The 12,497-nt window shown below is 42.9% G+C and overlaps 2 protein-coding genes across 2 annotated transcripts; one reads left to right on the top strand and one right to left on the bottom strand.

The window, feature by feature from the left end:
* Positions 1–3,696: 3,696 nt before the first annotated feature.
* On the top strand, positions 3,697–5,195 carry EAE97_011608 (uncharacterized protein; the record flags this gene model as incomplete). Its single annotated transcript, XM_038882123.1, has 4 exons — positions 3,697–3,865; positions 4,007–4,175; positions 4,406–4,663; positions 4,718–5,195. The coding sequence occupies 4 exons, from the start codon at positions 3,697–3,699 to the stop codon at positions 5,193–5,195; spliced, it is 1,074 nt and encodes a 357-aa protein (XP_038727021.1).
* A 2,612-nt stretch (positions 5,196–7,807) lies between these two features.
* Positions 7,808–11,821, bottom strand: EAE97_011607 (uncharacterized protein; the record flags this gene model as incomplete). The annotated part of the gene is made up of 3 exons (XM_038882122.1): positions 7,808–9,731; positions 9,781–11,060; positions 11,111–11,821. 3 exons carry the CDS (start codon positions 11,819–11,821, stop codon positions 7,808–7,810), a joined length of 3,915 nt encoding a protein of 1,304 aa, XP_038727020.1.
* Positions 11,822–12,497: the final 676 nt, after the last annotated feature.

The raw sequence follows: 12,497 nt of genomic DNA, 5'->3' as shown, positions 1-12,497 counted from the left end.
TCATTATCATCATCATTATCATCATCATTATCATCATCATTATCATCATCAGTATCATCATCACCTCCCACTCAATACCTACCTACGTAGTAACTCCATAAGAATGTCATCACCACTCCATAAAATTCCCAGATAAATGGGTAGGTAATAGATCATATATATATATATATATATATATTACATATCTACCTATGTACCTACGAGTACCTAGGTAGGCAATGAATAATATTTCATAAATGACGCCGAGCTAGATATCGTAGATGAATATAGATTTGATTCGAGTTACCAGGTATAATAACAATAATTCCCCCAAGAAAAAGGTACAAGAGTACAAATAGATTACCACCCGGCCTACCTACCTAATAAAGAAAGACCCTGACCCACGCACGGTAATGACTGGCTAAAGTCATATAATAAGCATTTCTTTCCCTTCTAGAAGATCACTATTAATAGATGAGGAATAAGAGTATGTAGTATGTAGTATGTAGTATGTAGTACAGAGTATCTACAGAGTATCTACAGAGTATCTACAGAGTATCTACAGAGTAAGTAGAATCTAGGTATTTACTCCGAGGTAAGGTACTCAGTAGTTCAGTACGTTAAGTTAGACGATTAAGTTCCTCAATACGGAGTAGAATGATATCGAGAGAATACAGACGGGTAAGGCTATAACCATCTTCTTCTTCTCTTTCTTCAAGAGATACCAAGGAGCTAAGCTAGCTAACCAGAATACTACGTACATTATTCAAAAAAACGCCATTAGAGAAGATTTCATTGTATTTATTGTTTATTACCTCACTTTACCTTCCTTACCTGTGCTGTACATATACACATACACACTCACACACATACATACACATCTACCTGCCGACCTACCTTTCCTTAACTATCAACCAATCAACTCTTCAAACCCTCATCGCTACCTAACCCCTGAACATGAATCGAAAACGCAAAGAATCCCCCCCCAAAAAGCGAAACAGATCTCGTAAATTGATTTTAACCTTTCCATAGGTACCTAGGTAATATTAAAAATTTCCATCAGATGACCTTTCTCTCAAGCTTGTAAGTTGTATCAAGCCATTCTCCTACCAAAGCTTCCACGGATATGGTTCAGGATTCGGACGGAAATCGACGTCTGACTCTCATTCCAGCTCACACCGCTACCTAGGAGGTACCTGCTCCCAATACTACTCCGCAACCGGGTTATTGAATGAAAAAAAAAAAGGTTTCCTCTGTAGAGTGTGGGAAAATTAAATTATATGAAAAGTGTGGGTAAGTTAAGCAAAATAGGGGACTGAGATTTATTGGGTCAAATACCCTTCAAATCCTTATAAAAAAAAAAAAGTGGTTTGATCTTCGAGAATTTCATCATGAATTCTAAGGATTGACGAATGAAATAAGTTTGTAGCGGGTGGCAAAATTATGGGTTGTTGTAACTTGTAAGATCAAAAAATGATTTGGTATCCATCAATCATCAGTATGGCATCACTGCCTCCAGTTTTACCCAGTTGAGCCAGTCCACAATTCAAACTATTTCCTTCGTCCCTTCGTATTATGGATCCAAAAAAGACTGGGCATTGTCAATCCGTGTTTTGGATGTCTCGACTCTCAACAGTAGTCTTAATAGTAGTCTTAAATTCGGAATCGCATCAGATATGTGACTTGTCCAACTAATAAGCTCCACTAGTTTCTGTTGTGATTGCTTGTTCAAAATATTATTTCCCATCTAGAAAATAAACGTGGCCCTCAGATGGCTTCTAGAAGAAACATTAAACTTTTGGGGGAAGTTTCTCAAATCTCAATGCTCAATATGGTCCATAAATAAATGTTTCATTCGTTGCTCGGTACCGGCAGGGGGCTTAATACACCTTGTAAGATAGAGGAAAGGCGGGGATCTTTGGGATCTCTGGCTCGAACAGCCAAGTCCTTACTCCTCGTCCAAATTTCCACTCTGATGAGACACCATCAATCAAGAGAAACAAATACACCCACAAACAAGCTTTTCGAATCTCCCATACTGATACCATCAAAGTATGAATGGGGAGACAGAGAGAGAGAGAGGATTGTAAAGATACTTTCTCCAATTGTCAAAGATCTCGCCACATCTCATCTATCCATTATTTTGCATACAGTTTGCAGCAATCGAGAATCATGTACCTTGTAGTAGCCTGCACCTTGTGGCAATCTGCGTATGAAGCACACCGCTTCATCCTTTCCCACACCATCTGTACGGTTTGTATGGACTATGGGAGTATCGGAGACAAGTATCCTTCCAAACGGTCAATGATCCCCCACGTCTTTTCAAACTTATCATGTACCGCCATGCCAACCTTCTCTTGCACAACCTAGTCAGCATCCTGGACATGCCAGCCAGTCTGATGGTCACCCACCGCCGCCACCATGGAAGCATTCCTCTCTGCATTGATGTTCTAGCAAATATCCCGGCACTATAATCCTGGTTCCGGGCACTTCAATAGCGTTTTGAGTGGGACAAGCTATGCAAATCAGCACGGACTTTGGAGGGAAGCTACCCTGTCGAACCCTGATCTGTAAGCTTGGGAGAAAGAAAGCTTCGGGGAGGCGCCGACGGAATTAGAATAGAAGCAGAAATAGAAGGAGAAAAAATAGTCTTTGGCTTTGCTTTAAAAGGTCTTTGACTCTTCCAAACATTTATCTTATCTTCCTTTCATATCCCCTTGATTCCATTCCAGAAGACTCAAGTTCTCATCATTCTTCCAATCCTCTCTACACTACTAGTTTTGCCTGACAGCATTTCCGCTTTATCTTCATACAGATCCTTTCGTCGACTTTTTGCAAAATATAGACCACTGTTTTTTGTTCGTCACGTACATCGATAAATCTTTGAAAGGAAAACCAAGAGCTGGATTCCTACATACACAGTCAGCATTATTTTCTTTCAATGTTCTCTTCCCTTCTGCAATCTCACTAGTCAAGAGAAAAACAAAAAACATCTCCGGTCCGAGTTTCTTACAGCATAAGCAAGTTCTGGTGTTCATCTGTGAACTCCGAATTCTGTTTTGAGACTTGGACCCTTAATGATAAAGATATCTCTTGTGGGGATTCTGTGAATCACCCAATTGTTCTTGCAGATTCGCATATCAAAAGGGGCAATCTTCCAACGTTCTTTTTTTCCTAACAAGTTAGCAGACTTTTGAAACTCCAGCATACATACAGTTGAGAATTGTTTTTGACTTATTAAATATAAAAAAGATCTGTTTTCCAAAGGTTCGTTCAATATTCTCATTTGAAGAATTTCCTGATTTTGCATTTCCCACCCCACACTGAGACCAGGGAGAAGAGAAGCAAGACAAGGAGAGGAAGATAAGAGTGAATTTAAAGAAAATAATGGGAATTCGGCCAGCTGGTCAATACCTACCTAATATTCACTCTTCTTCACCCTCTCTTGACTCCTCAAATCATTGCATCATTCTCTATCAGTCATGGAATAATAAATTTGGGTCTCGGTCACTCGGCTTTACTAGCTTGGTTTTGTAAGAATATACGCTAAGATTTTCTACTTTATTATAGAGCTCCTTCTCGAAACAACTTTTCAAAACTTCCATACTTCCTTCTACATATACACAACTTCGAAAAACTCTTCTTCAAGAGACAATCATCCTTTCGTACTTCATATTGTCTTTCAAGTCACTTTAATTGTCAACAAAAAATACAAATATGTCTGCTATTCGTTCCTCCTTCATTCGGGCTGCCGCAAAGGCTGGTCGCAGAACCACTCCTTCCATCATTTCCAGACAAGCTGTTCGAGCTTTCACAACCACTCCACAAGCCAATGACTATGAGGCTATCCATGAGAAGGAGATTCCTGCTACAAAGTTCCAGCCTGGTAAGTTCAACTATCATTCCTAATATCAAAGCTACATGGAGGTTTCAATACTCCATGTAGTTTTGATCCCCGACGTTCAGCAATTTTCTTTCAAATAGATTCTCCGGTTGTCAGTATTTGACTGACATCTGGATGTCATAGGTTCTGGAGCAGAAAGAGTAACAATTCCAGTCGAGGAAGCCGCATTGGCTGCAGCAGCTGCAAAGGAGGCTGTTGACGTTGTCACTCCCCTCACACAAAGTGCATACAAGGGCATGACCCCTACCATGCAAAAAATGAGTTTGATGGGCAAAGTTGTTGTGGTCACTGGGTAAGCTTACTTTTCTTTTCTTTTCTTTAATTCCAGATATATTTTGTGTGCGATCTAGATCTACATCTACATCTCTAGCTCGCACAAAAAATCAATTCTCAACAATCATGTTGAGATTTGATTGACCCTTATCGGTCTTATCATCTACACTAGTTGTTTTGGGTTGATTTAGTTCAAGCAATATCTTGTTTCAAAACTGAACATTTAGGACTAACACAAAGTTAAAACAGTGGTGCTCGAGGCTTAGGAAACCACATGGCACGTGCATGCGTCGAGGCTGGAGCCAAGGCTCTTGTTATCTTCGATGCCAACCAAGAGTTGGGTGATGCCTCAGCTGCCGAACTTTACGAATTGACCGGAAACAAGATCCCCATCTCCTTCTTCAAGGTTGATGTTCGTGATGCCGATGCGATTGAGTCTGCTGTTGCCAGTGTTGTCGCAGAGCATGGAGCTCCAGATGTTCTCATCAACTCTGCAGGTATTGCCGAGTAAGTACATACCATGACCAATCTGCCAAACTTTTGTACTAACAAAATTTTCAGTTCCAACATTCCCGCCGAGACTTATGACCACAACATGTTCAGACGTCTTATCGATATCAACCTTACTGGTTCGTTCCTCATGTCTCAAGCCGTCGGAAAGGCTATGATGGCCGCTGGCAAGCCAGGATCCATTGTTCTCGTCGCCTCTATGTCTGGCTCTATCGTCAACTACCCACAAGAACAATCCTGCTACAACGCCTCCAAGGCTGGTGTCGTTCAACTCGGAAAGTCCCTTGGTGCTGAATGGGCCAAGTACAACGTTCGTGTCAACATGATCTCCCCAGGTTACATGGACACCGCTCTCAACAACGTACCAGCCCTCGATGCTCAAAAGGTCATCTGGAAATCCCTCACCCCACAAAACCGCCTCGGTGCCGTTGATGACCTTAACGGTCTCGCCGTCTTCCTCGCCTCCGATGCTTCCGCATTCATGACCGGCTCCAACGTCATCATTGACGGTGGTTACACTTTGTACTAAGTGATAATGAGGAGCTCACTTTTATGAGAGTCAATCAACGTCTGGATACTTCATCTCTTGGGTAATACCCGAAAATCTACCTGGTCGTTGGATGATGCCTCAGGAAAGGGCTTAATGACTTCTGATACCCTTTGCATAAAGATTTCATTTTTCCAAAAATCGATATGATGTTTCTTTGGTGCACGGCATGGAAAAGAATAGCAAACTTCTCTGTAATTACTTTTTTCTACGAAGTAGGCGACAGAGGGTCTAAGATTTGTACTTGGGTACTTCGGTTTGGGCTTGGGCAATCTTTGATTTACTCGGCGTTAATATAAAGGTTGCATACAATATGATCTACATGATCATGAGTTGAGCGAATGGGCTCGGTTTAGAGGGAGATGTTTCATCACACTTTTAGATAATGTTACGGCTGGCTATGCGTAATGGTTACAGTGTAGCATAGCATTAGCAATGATGCGATCAGCAATGCAAAATAATAATAACATATTGATGTCTTTGATGTCATGCAGTGATTCGCGAAGTGAACTGTATCTGCATTTTTAATCTCTCAGACTTTCATCCACATATTACTTTCTGATTACGTCTATATAACCCCCCCCAACGCCCGTTCCCCTCTTCCTTCCATCTACCCTCTCCCCCACTACATGAGCGAATCGGTCAAAACCCCACGCGTTCAATTTACCGTATCGTATCTTGTCGAATCTCATTCACTAACTCGGTTGCACTAATCACCCTACCTATCTATGCATGCTACTCTCCACACCAAGACCCCAGAATCCAGAATCCAGAACTTATGTTATCCATACGCTGATTGATACACATACACCGTCGAATTAATAAACAAAAAGAGTGAGGAGAGTGAAGGATGGATAGGATATACTTTACAATTACCAAGGTACTTACTTGGAGCTGTGTGTTTTGATCTTGCTCTTGGAGGGTTAATTAGGTATATAGGTAGGTGTGTATATAGGTAATTAGAGTGTTAATTTCACTTTTACCTAGTAGGTATTAGCACTATGGCGTCTCTATTTGATGAGGAGAGGACGGGGGGGAGGGGGTAAGAAGTGGATTCATGGAATGTGTTTTGTGTTTGTATCTGTTTAGCTTATTTGTAAGATTTCGGTTCTTGGTATTTGGTATTTGGGATTCGATGAAATGGTGTTTTGAGATTCTCTCTTTTTTTTTCTTTCTTGACTTTGGGGGTATTCGTGTTAATGCGAATGAGAACGAGAATGAGAATGCGAATGAGAATGTGGATATTGCCAATGTTCATGAATAGATGGATAGATGGATAGATAGTTAGTTCTTACCACCCACCTACCCACCTGCCCATCGACCCTTTCCAACATTTTTCTTTTCATTTTTCTCTTTTATTATTTTTTCTGATTTATTACTCCTTTCTTCCATATCTCATATCTCATATCTCATATTTCATATTTCGTAGCTAGGTAGATAGGTAGGTAGGTATCTAAATATATTTATTCATCGCTTATTTCTACTTCTACTTCTATATCCCCCTATTAATACCTACCTACGTATTACTCACGACCTTTTCCCCTATTCTCATTATCTAATTTTCTATTCCATTCCATCCCTTCTCATCTCTCACTCCATAGAATCTCACCTGCTGAAGTAATCAATCACATCACTATAATCACTCAATCTCGCTTCCCTCTCAATCCTCTATCCCCTCCCTATTCTCCATTTCCCAAGCTCCCCTTACTATCATATCATCCCATTCCCTTCCATTCTATCCCATCTACATCGCATTCTAAAACTCAAATATACACCTAGCACTATTGGATCCCTACTCCTCCATCCACGATATTAATCCCCATCTCCATCACACCACGAGCCTCGTCTAGATCCTATTCTCTATCATTCTCACCACCCCCTTCCCCTTCCCCTTCCCCCTCACCCTCCTCCCCTCACGTCAACCACCCTACTCCTAATCCCCATCAATTTACAATATATCCAACCTATACTCCTACCATATCATACCAGAACCATCTCAACCCCGTACATCCATCCCATTCCATCCTATCCCGACTTCCTTCTTTTCTCCCTAGATAAAAAGAATCAAAAAAATTCGATAAATAGGTATATACCCACCAATATGAGGCAAAACACATAATAGACAACAAAGAGTCGAATATGCTGTCCATGGCATCTAGTTTCTTCATTGCGCTTACGCAGGACTACTGTTACCGGCATGTCAACAGGTATTTCCACAAAACATCTAGTCTTCACAGTCACATACACATACAATCAGACACACGAGAAAACAGAATTAAATACTTTTCAGTCAAATGCATTCAAGTAACACCAACTCCCATGATTTTCCCACCAATATCTTTTTACGATACGAAACCTATATGTTCTTACTAACTTTCCATTTTCCATCCGCCCCAATCACCCCACAAATGCACCCAGAGACCGCCCATAAAAGAAACATTGGCTCCGCATAAAACATGATAAATGCCTCTACCTAAAAATTCTCATGATGAAACGTGTCAACTGTCTGCATCTCCCATAAATAAACCTCTACCACCAATATCCACACGTATTCACACCCTTTATCGTGCTATCCATCCTTATCTAATATGCAATTAATATCTATCACCACCACGAACAGGTTTATTCTTTCCCTCAGCAACAGCTTGAAGAATCAACTCCTTAGCCTTCTCAATGCCTTCTTCACTACCAACAACCTCAATTGGATCAGTTCCCTGTCCACGAGGAACAGTAACGTTGCAGCCAGTGGCCTTACGAATACTGTTAACCTTGCTGCCATTCTTACCAACAATTGATCCATACAAGCTAGGATCTACAAGGGTAAGATGTCCAACAAAGTTGTTCTTCGATGCTTGTTCAATGGCTTGAGCCAAGATGGACTTCGCTTGCGCAATATTTTCGGTGGAGCCACGCAAAACCCATGGAATGTCACCAGTCTCTCCAGATTCAGACTTGTTGAAGACGAACCATTCCTCAACGTCATCAGTTGTATCCTTTTCATCTGTGATCAAAGCATCCTTAGCGCTAGCTCCTGAAGGTGGTGTTGCTCTTGCCGGCATTTTAGCTCCTGCATGATCTACTGTGACTTGAAGATCATTTCGCAACTTTCGGAAAAATTGGCCATTGTTCGAAATATCGTGATGAAGTTTTCGTGGAACTTGGACAGTTTCACCTTCTTGACCTTTAATGAGTTCAAGAATATGGGCCTTTGCCTTTTCGACATCAGCAGGAAGACCAGTGACGGTGATTCCAGTTTGACCACTACCCTGTCTGGGAATATCGATCGAGACTTTGAAGTTCTTCTCCATGCCCTTCTTCGTCTCACCACCAGCACCGATTAAAGGACGATGCTTGTCGGTTGGAACATCCACAGTTTCTGTTATTTGGCTGTCTCGTTCCTCAACAATCTTTTGAATGGCAGAAACAATGTTATCAACAAGTTGTCGGCTACCTTCAATCTTAATAGCATTGCCCTCTGATTCAGCCTTGGGGAATTGCACAACCCGAGCGAGCTCTCGGCGGTCGCCAGATCCACCAGCATTGACAATGATGGCATGGATGTTTGCACCTCCAGCGCCGATCAAAGCTCTATGATGCTTCTTGTCGACATCCAAAGTCTCGGTAACTGTCGAATCGAAAACACTCTTCTTTTCCTCGATCAACTTCTTTGCCTTTGCGACTTGAGATGCCGTTCCCTTGATCTGAATCTCAACTCGTCCTGATGCGTCAGCACTATCGCGAGAGTTTGGAACATCAATCTTTGCTCCAGTCAATTGTCTCAATTCTTCCATACCAGCTCCACGTTGACCGATAAGGGAAGGAACCTGGCTTTGCTGAACACTGACAGTAGCGCTATGGGAGTTATCTTGTAAATACTGAAACAAAGAAAGGATTTCATCTCGGGCCTCGTCAGCTCCCTTCTTAGGTCCCTTGATAGAGACTTCGTCTGGAGCTTGTTGACGTCGAGCATTCTGTTGACCAGCATCATTTTCTACATTTTCTTCATCTGCGGGACGACCCGAGCGTGGGAAATGAATTTGGACCTTGTAACGAGTTTGCAACCTATTGATCTGGTTTCCCTTGGCACCAATGAGCTCAGGGTGGAACTTAGGATCGATCTTCAGGGTGTAGGTTGTCTCATCAGCCCATTGTCTGCCAAGAGACGAGATATGAGATTTCGCAGCATCTGCTTTGGCCTTGGGTCCCTTCACTTCGACTTGGCCATCCTTGAGTTGAATGTCGACGTCGAACTTTTCACGCAACTCGTTCACGTACGAGCCTCCCTTACCAATGAGCTGGTTTGCATGCTTTTGAGGGAAGTCAAAAGAAAGTGTGTAACCACGCTCTTTTTCCTCCTCAATCGCCTGCGCGACAAATTCTCTGACCTTAGCAGCCAACTTCTCCACGGTAGGTCTAGGTCCTTGAAGTGTGACAATAGTGCCGTTAGCAACAACGCGAGTTGGAATCTGGAAGGCCTTGTTTTCAGCGGTGATGAACTTCTTGAGTTTATCGTGGTAACTATGGTTGTCAGCATTCAATCGAAGTAAACGTTGTTTCAAAGACTTACATTCTTGGAACATCGATCGATTCGCTGGTAATCTCTGCCTGAGAACTAATGACATCAATGATGTGCTTGCGGGCATCTTCTAAACCACGTTTGAATTCCGCGATATCATTCCTTGAAGGTTGGCTACGGGGAATACTGTATTCCGGTTCTCTTCCAGCAGGTCCTTCGAAAACAAGGAGTACATCACCGTTCGGTCCATCTGGCAGCACAACGTGCACGCCATAATCTTTCTTGACCCTAGGTGAGATATCTTGTTCAAGATGCTTATGGTAAAAAGAGTTTACTGGGATGTTTGCCATACGTGAGTGAGGGTGAGCATCCATTATGTTCATCAATTGTCCCTGTACTTCAAACAAGGCATCCGTTTCCTCGGAGAAGATCTCCCAGATTGAGCCACTGCCAGCATTTGGTGTGTAAATACGAGCATTGTGAAGTCTCTCGAGTCTTTCGAGCTCGCTGCGCTGGCGCAGATATCGTGCAAGGTTGAAAGCATGCTCTTTGCTGTCTGGTGCTTCAGTGAAATGTTGACTGATATCAATATTGGCAGATTGCGATTTAGTCGATAGCTTTCGGGCTTCTCGCACAGCTTCCTGAATCTTATCTATAGGGCCAACGACTGTGATGGTGTTATCTTGTTCGTCTTTGTCTGGCACAAATAGAGCACATCCAGTTCTGGCAAAAAAGTCCTCTCCTGGGTTACCTTGTTCACCAATAATAGATTGATGGCGACCCTTGCTGATTCCTCTCACTTCCTGGCGAGTGAGCTCTTCGTGCAACTGCTTGGCCCGACGCTCAATCTCCGCGCGCGCTGCTAAGACGGCAGCACGGTCACCATTAAGAGTGATGCAATTGTCAGCAGCAGCTGGAACAAAATTTGGGCCTTCGGGACCGTGAGGAGGGGTTCGCCAGATATAATTAGAGGGGATTTCCAACTCGGACAAGTTGTGAGTATTTCTCAAGGAATCAGCATGAGTGTCATGGGGACCAGCAAGGAAGCGGTAGAATTCCGATGGGATACCACGCAGCTTGGTCTTGGTTGTGCCTGCTTTCTCTCCCGCAATTTTCTCGATTTCCTTCTTAGCTTCTGCAACCGCGACAGCATTGCCCACAATAGTGACGTCTACTGTAGCATCTTCGTCATCGTCGATAGGGCCAGCCTTGTTGTCTTTGGGCATTTGAATTCTAGCACCAGTAGCTTCTTGCAACTCCTTAATCTTTGAACCTTGCTTTCCAATGATGAAGGCTCGCGCTTTGCTGGGGATAGTGACGTGGATTTCTTGCTGGTGAGAGTATTAGATTGGATAAATGAAGAGAGTGACGATCAGCTTACCTTTGCACCAATTTGTTCCATCAAAGCCTTGATACCAGTACGAGAAGCTGCGGGAGGGCCATAAGCTGTAAAGGTCATCTTACCTTCTAGACCAGTTGTTTGAGTAATGTTAGACCTATACTTCTTGTTGATCTCTCTTAAAATTTCTGGCAAAGGCTTCTTTAACTGATCACGCTTAAGAATGTGATCCTTGGCTAATTCAATTCTTTCTTGATGTTGTTGGCCTGGCTGATTGGCCTTTGGTCGATTGACGGTAGACAATGGGGTTGCTGCGCCTGAGATGGGAGTAGAAGCTCGGGATGCTCCATTGGTTGGAGTTCCATTGGCATTGGCTGATGATTTTCCGCCGCCCCAAATACCTTGAGCTTGAGGCTTAGGTTGGGAAGAGGCCCCGAGAGCTGGGAACAACTCGTGAGATTGTGTATCGATTGAGGGCTCCTTGCGGACATCCTCCTTCTGTTTTCCTGCAGCTTTTGTGGACACAGTGGGGACCCATCCTGGAGCGGTAGAATCTCCGTTGACGTCCTCGAGCACGCTGGTAGTGGTAGGTTGTTCACCATGCTTCAAATCTTCTTCATCGGGGACTTCCTCAATGCTGGGTTGATGTTCATGATGGTGTTGTTGCATGAGCTTCTGAGCCCGAGTAAGTTCAGGCCCATTACCGTTGGCTTCGGAATGGCCATTTGGCACAGCAGTATCGACGGTAGACATAGTTGGAATGATTTGATGTTAAGATTGTAGAATATGGACGAGGTTGAGGTTGAAATCGACTAGTAATTCTATGACATGGCAAGTACATTAGTATATGATGTAATGAATAGTATGTTTCCCGCAACAATCACAATTGAACAGAGATCAGAACTTACCTGAAGAATTGCTGAGAGATTGAGGACAGGGTGAACGCAGATCAATTGAACCGGGAAGATAAGGACAAGTAAGGCCACGCAGACAAATTATGGGAGAATGAGCTCCAAGGTCTAGAAGACTGGCATAAGGGGCGATGCAGTAACAATGTGGGAAGGTCTGTAGAAATTGATGAAATGCAGCGCTCTTCTAGATTGAATAGGCTCTGTAAGTACAAGTTTCTTCTGTTTTCTGAAATGTTATGTACAACGACGTTGAAAGTTGTCAAGATGTCGAAAGTTGTACCGTGGGTGGAACGTATTATGGAACTTTCTTGAACACTTAATCAGAAGCTTGGGCGATAAAATGAACCTGGTAAGCGAATTCCGATCTGGGCAAATGGTCTTGGCATCCCGTGACCTTGCAAAGCCTCGAGTCCTCGAGTTATCCGAAGGAGCATTGAATGAGTGAATGAAGCTGTTATCAAAGTCTGCATTTGAATTCCCACTGGTTCAGGTCAATGACATCAAGCTCTGGAAATCAT

Source organism: Botrytis byssoidea (assembly GCF_014898295.1).
Source record: "Botrytis byssoidea strain MUCL 94 chromosome Unknown BBYS_039, whole genome shotgun sequence".
In the NCBI taxonomy this organism is placed as follows: Eukaryota; Fungi; Ascomycota; class Leotiomycetes; order Helotiales; family Sclerotiniaceae; genus Botrytis; species Botrytis byssoidea.
This window is presented reverse-complemented; position numbering and strand designations above follow the sequence as displayed.